This window comes from Sinocyclocheilus anshuiensis, unplaced genomic scaffold (assembly GCF_001515605.1).
Source record: "Sinocyclocheilus anshuiensis isolate Anshui unplaced genomic scaffold, SAMN03320099.WGS_v1.1 scaffold705, whole genome shotgun sequence".
Lineage (NCBI taxonomy): Eukaryota > Metazoa > Chordata > Actinopteri > Cypriniformes > Cyprinidae > Sinocyclocheilus > Sinocyclocheilus anshuiensis.
In genome coordinates, this window is record NW_015536493.1 from 302,678 (window position 1) to 308,854 (window position 6,177).

Consider the following 6,177-nt stretch of genomic DNA (forward strand, 5'->3'; position numbering starts at 1 on the left):
TCATATATACTGCAAACAATGCGCAGTTACTTTAATTCAGCGCTTGCAGCGCAGCAAACAGACTCGGTGTGAAAACAATCTCTGCACTGCTGCAGACAAATACACACCACATACGCACTGCAAACGAAGTAATGAGAACCTGGCATTATGTGTGTGCGCTGCGAGTGTGCGTGAGCGCACGGTCTCCAGGAGAGCGCGCGAGCGCTGAATGGTTAAACACTGGCAAGAATTAAAAAGTAATGCAATATATGAACTTTAGTGACGATGTGACACTGCCTCGATTGTACGAGTGACAATTCCTGTGTCAACTGTGCAGCGTGCAGCTCGCTTATAGACAGACGCGATGTGGTGATTTGAAGCCATTTGCATATTTTGAGAGAGCGCGCGGTGATTCACTCACGCTGTTTGTGAAATTACGTCTCTCACAAGGTTTTCAAATGACTTTATAAGCTTTTTAGCCGATAGTGATCGGTAGCCGATCAATCGGAGCAGTCCTAATCTAGATCTGTTCAAATTGCATCACATTTCTTTTTATGTGTTTTTTTTTGGCAGCATTTTAAACAATCACACATATTTCTGTTGAACTTATGAATGCAGTGGCAAATCACTGACTGAATTCTGCACTCTCATAAATTTTTCATTATAAACCATGAGTGCAAATTCAATGTAAGAAATTCTTTGCACAGTGTAGACAGCTTCAATGATTAGAAAAGGAGTTTTTTCAAGTGTGCATAATTTGCTTTAGATGCAAAGTGCTTCAGTGTTTTATGCTTGCTTTCTGTTTTTAATTTACTCCCCGTTTAAATAGCTGTTTTGTTTTTCAAGCAACTAAAATAAGTAATATGTAGTCTTGATTTGCTAATGCAAAAAAAGCAATAAATGTTTATAAGTGCTTCTTAACTGTATAGCCAGAGTATGATGGGCTGTTTCCCCAAACACAAAAACATGTTTTGCATGTAATCTATTAATCAACATTAATAACGTCTCAGGTTACTTATGTAACCATGGTTCCCTGAGTAGGGAACGAGACTCATTCTTACAATATCAAGAGCATTAATCAACAACAAAAATGTAGTCATAAAATTGCAGCCCTACCATGTAAGGAGCTCCTGTTTTTTTATATATTTTATATCCTTTATGTAGTCTATTTACTGTATATTATGCATTTGTAGTGAAAATACATGTAAGCCATATTTGAGCAACATTAAACAGTCTGTGTAAATAAACATAAATGCCATGTCAGATGTGATTTCTGTTCTACCTTTGCAGTTAAAAGATGGCTTTTGTTTTGGTATATTATTCTAATATATTTACGTAAATGATTACATTTAACTAACATAAAAACAACACAGAAACAATTAATAAGGTAATTATAAAAACTGCCCATACAAAGGCAAAAAATGCCCATTGAAATCAATTCCAGGGGGCAAATATTCCCCCTTATATGGATAAGTTCATTTCTGACCTTGTTATGCAATGTACATCCAGTAAAGCACACAAATGTGATAAGTACTTGCAGCGTATGGCATCTCGAAGTGGAGTTTCTTCATAAAAGTCAGTGGCATTCACATCTGCTCCCTGCTGCAGCAAGAAGCGAACAGCGTTTAAATGGCCTTCTCCTGCTGCCACATGAAGAGGTGTCCGACCTCGCTCATCACTACTTGAGACATCAGCACCCTGTCATAAGAAAAATCCACAAATATACATTTATGGTGTATATACCCTTTAAGCCCACACTTTTTTGATGTTATTTTTATTTCCAGACTTTTACACTCATAAAAATAAATATTAAAAATAAATATTGGTCAATATCTGAACAACAGATATATATACATGTATGTGTATGTATTTATATACACATGTAAATATACACAGTACACACATATTTTATGTAAACACAAACTTTTATTTTGGATGCGATTAATTGCAATTAATCGATTTGAGAGCACTGTTATGTAATCATAAACTGAACTCTATATATCAAATAAACTTTGATAACACCAATTAATGTTTAAAACAAGTACAGAATTAGCTTTTAAACATGCAAAATCTTGTGAGGTTGCATGAGGTGGTCAAACCATCTTCGGCCTGATCCTATATTCCTACAAAGTTTCTAAAACCAGGTCAGGTGAAGCTATAAAACATAAAGCATTTGTCTAGTCCTTTAACTTGCATTCCAGGCTGACATTTGTATTATGCAGGTTATACCTAGACTAACTAACCATTTAATATCTTATTTAAGGCTCTTAATATCTCACTTAAGGCTCTTTGCAATCTCCCTCTACACTGCTGATATAAATAAAGAATCAAAAATATTTAATTTTTCCTATGTGTAGTATGTAATGATATACTCAAGAGACCACTGTGAATGCACTAACTGCAAACTAGAGATGCAGATCTGGTTAAAATGGAAGTGACAATAAAGTGACATACCAGAGCTACCTTATAGCAAATATCAAAACTCTGCTGCACATCAGACTAGTAAGTTACAGACATGACAGGAAACAAGCAATCATGTTGATATTTCTACAGACATGGATTCAGTAACGTTACCTCTCGTAGATGTTCCTCCAGGCCAAGTATATCTTCTTCTACAGCTGAGGAGTTCAACAGATTAGGGAAAAGAGCAAGTTGGCACGCTTTCATCTCCTGAATAAAATAAAGCAATTTGAAAATGGTAACTTAGCCAGTTACTTGATGACATTTACATTTTATTTTACAGTTTGTTTAATTATATCACCACGCACCTAGTCATACTAACTCTGACTTACTACCAACTTAATTATTACATTCAGCATACTAGCTAGCTCGTTTGTTCAATAATAAACAAATTAACGTTACTCTAATCTTTACTTCGCTTTAACTAGCTAGTAGCACTAACCGTCCTCACGTTATTCGTCCCAAGCCAGCCGAGGCGAAGAGAAGATGCTACAGCAGACCAATATCTATAAATTTCATCAGGGATCTCTTTTCTTGACATACAACCCCCCATAATGAAAGAATAATATGCCAGTCACACAGGTTAGTAGTAAAGGTCAAGCGTACTTGCGTGAATACACTGGCGCGAAAATTAGTGAGTGTGAGGTCACGTGTCTCGCATTTGTTGAACTTTTCTTACATTTATTATTATTATTATTATTATTATTATTATTATATCAACGAACAAGCAACTGAGTAGTTTTAATTGCTTTTTATTTAATCTTTGTGTATACAATTACAAAAAAAAGATGGACAACAGATAATTTTTCTGCTAAACAGAGGAATAATCAATTTATAAATTAAATCTCTCAGCACACTTTTAGCTGAAAATATACCATATAAATGTAACATCGTTTACTGTATTGTTTACAATGCATTTTTTTCTCGAATACTTCAAGCTTTAGTCCAGTGCAGAGAAACTCAAAGGCTCTGGTCCAGTGTAATATAAAGAGATTTGTCGGTTTTGATTGCTTAGGGGCCGTTCACATGTCGCGCCTAAAAACGCGTGGAAAACGCTAGGCGCGCTGCTTTCTGCTTTTTTCCAACGCGTTCGGGCGCTTGCGCTCCGGAGGCGTCTGCCGTTGCGAAGCAACCATGGTCTGCGCTCTCCATGAAGACTCGGAAGTTTCAGCAAAGGATAAATGGATTTGCAGCACTAAAAATCGCTTGCAGTAGCTCTGCTACTAAATTTATTTAAAAATGGCTATCCCTGTACAGCTATGATCAGTTGGTTTACCAATCAAATGCATTTATTCTATATTTGACTTTTGAATGATATGCGCACGTATCTATCAGGTGATTGCTGCCCAGTATGTCTGCATTCACCTTTCTTCACTTTGTTCTGGAGTAATCTGGAAATGGTCTTGCAAAGAACAACATTCAATAAGTAAAAATGTCAGCAATTCTAAAAGAGAGAGGGGCTCAAAAAACGAAAAACTTCAAATACAAACAACATAAAAAACATGACTTAGTAAATTCCCCAGCTATCAGGTTATTTTACTAACGCTGATGATGGAGTGGAAGTTGCTGGAACAGCAAGTGAACCGGGCACACGGAGCAGATAAAAACAGTGTCATCGTCCACACAGATTTGAGGTTAGTTTGATTATGAACTGGATTTATATTGTTTATGTGATTGAACAAACTATATTCATTTAATGGTTGGGAGATAATCCAGTAGAAATATATCAATCGTTGATTGAAGCGCGTCGTGATGTAGTCTAATCTTACCATTTCAAGACGTTTTAAGCAGGGTTTAAAACAAATGGTTTATACTGTTCATGGGCATTACGCTGCGGGGCAGAATTCATTCTGGTAAATGCGTGCGTTAAAACGGTTTCTACCTGATACACCTGCTCGTATTACTGACTAAACTTTCGCTCCTTGTGCTTAAACGGTCAAATACACAGTTACGTTTCAAAATGCCCGTCTTTGCGGTTAAAGATAAAGCATGTGTTAGGCTATATGAGATCCTTAGCCTATATGATGAGATCTTAAAAGGATATTCACCCAAAAATGAAGATACTGTCATCATATACTTACCCACAAATTGTTCTAAACCTCTACGAATTTCCTTTAGAATGATCGTAACCCGTTTCTGGTCCCAACTGACTCCAATAGTGTTTTTTTTTTTCTTTTTTTTCTTCTCATATATGGAAGTAGTGAGGGCCCAGCAACTGTTTGGTTACCAATATTGTTCCAAATATATTCTTTTGTGTTCAACAGCATGAAGGAATCTCATACAGGTTTAGAACATCAACAGAATTTTCATTTTTGGGTGAACTATAATGCAGCCTAATATAGCTGCTGTTACCATTTGGGTCAATAATGTAAATCAAACATCAGAAAGAAAATAACTTACTGTCCTTGACTGAATCACTTTTGTAAAATAAATAAGAATGAATGTATATTGAATTTATACAGTGAAGACTAATTGTTCCAAATATATTATTTTGTGTTCAACAGCATGAAGGAATCTCATACAGGTTTAGAACATCAACAGAATTTTCAATTTTGGGTGAACTATAAAGCAGCCTAATATAGCTACTGTTACCATTTGTGTCAATAATGTAAATCAAACATCAGAAAGAAAATTACTTACTGTCCTGCTACTAAATTTATTTAAAAATGGCTATGCCTGTACAGCTATTATCAGCTGTTCCTTCATCTTGACTGAGCTTTCAATGTTGTTACGGGAAAGGATGAAGCTGATTGGTTGGTTCTTGTCACATGACCCACGGTGCGCTTGCGGCATTCTGAAAAGTTGAAATGTTTTTATCTCGATGCGGCGCGGACGCGCCTGGAAAAACTGAGCGCGTCGCACCCCTTAAGGAGCCATTCATATGGTGCGCCTAAAAACGCGTGGAAAACGCTAGTGAACGGCCCCTTTTTTCCAAAGCGTTCGGAAAAACATTCTGAAAAGTTGAAATGTTTTCATCTCGATGCGGCGCGGAAGCGCCTGGAAAAAATGAGCGCGTCGCACCGCGTGCGCGTCGCGACCACGTCACTTCCATTATGAGCGCGCCTGCCGCGCGGCTACGTTTGAAATAACGAACTTGAGTGCGCAAAAGACGCCATATGTGAATGGCCCCTTAAGGGCCATTCACATATCGCGCCTAAAAACGCGTGGAAAACGCTAGGCGCGCCGCTTTCTGCTTTTTTCCAAAGCGTTGGCGCGGAAGCGCCTGGGAAAAATGAGCACGTCGCTTCCATTATGACCGTGCCTGCTGCGCGTCTTCATTTGAAATAATGAACTTGAGCGCGCAAAAAACGCCAATAGTATGTTCCTGCACAACCGGAGACTGCAGTTTCAGGACCACAGTTCTAGGACCCTATTCTTTTGTAACAGCGCCACCTACCGAATTGGATAATATAGCGGAGGCTGCAGTTTCAGGACCGCATTTCTAGGACCCTCGTGGTTTAATTTGTAGTAATGTTTGTACATGTTGTTAAAGATATTGAATCTCAGGAACATTTTTTTTTATTTCAATTGTGATTTTTGATTTATAAATGCATCAATGTTAATTACAAAGTGTGTAATACCTGCTTTGAGTTAACAATTTTAAATTTAAATGAATTTACACTTAAAATATAAATGAAAAATGTATTTCAGTCTTGAAACAACTGAAAAAGTGGAGTACCTTAAGTCTTAGTTTCTTGAAATATACTGTATATTGATTAGCCCCCTTAAGTTTAACTA

At 37.1% G+C, this 6,177-nt stretch overlaps 1 protein-coding gene across 4 annotated transcripts in view; it reads right to left on the reverse strand.

The window, feature by feature from the left end:
- LOC107685567 (L-asparaginase) overlaps positions 1–6,177 on the reverse strand; it is a 32,625-nt gene that overhangs the window by 19,761 nt on the left and 6,687 nt on the right. For 2 of the 4 annotated variants that reach the window (XM_016482203.1, XM_016482230.1), the window contains exons 1-3: positions 2,882–3,058; positions 2,554–2,649; positions 1,514–1,677 (exon numbers count right to left, since the gene is read on the reverse strand). In XM_016482203.1, the coding sequence (XP_016337689.1) occupies positions 1,514–1,677; positions 2,554–2,649; positions 2,882–2,992 (371 nt within the window). In that variant the 5' untranslated portion in view covers positions 2,993–3,058. Of the gene's footprint in view, positions 1–1,513; positions 1,678–2,553; positions 2,650–2,881; positions 3,059–6,177 lie in introns of those variants that run through there. The other 2 variants (XM_016482212.1, XM_016482221.1) reach the window with 2 other exon arrangements.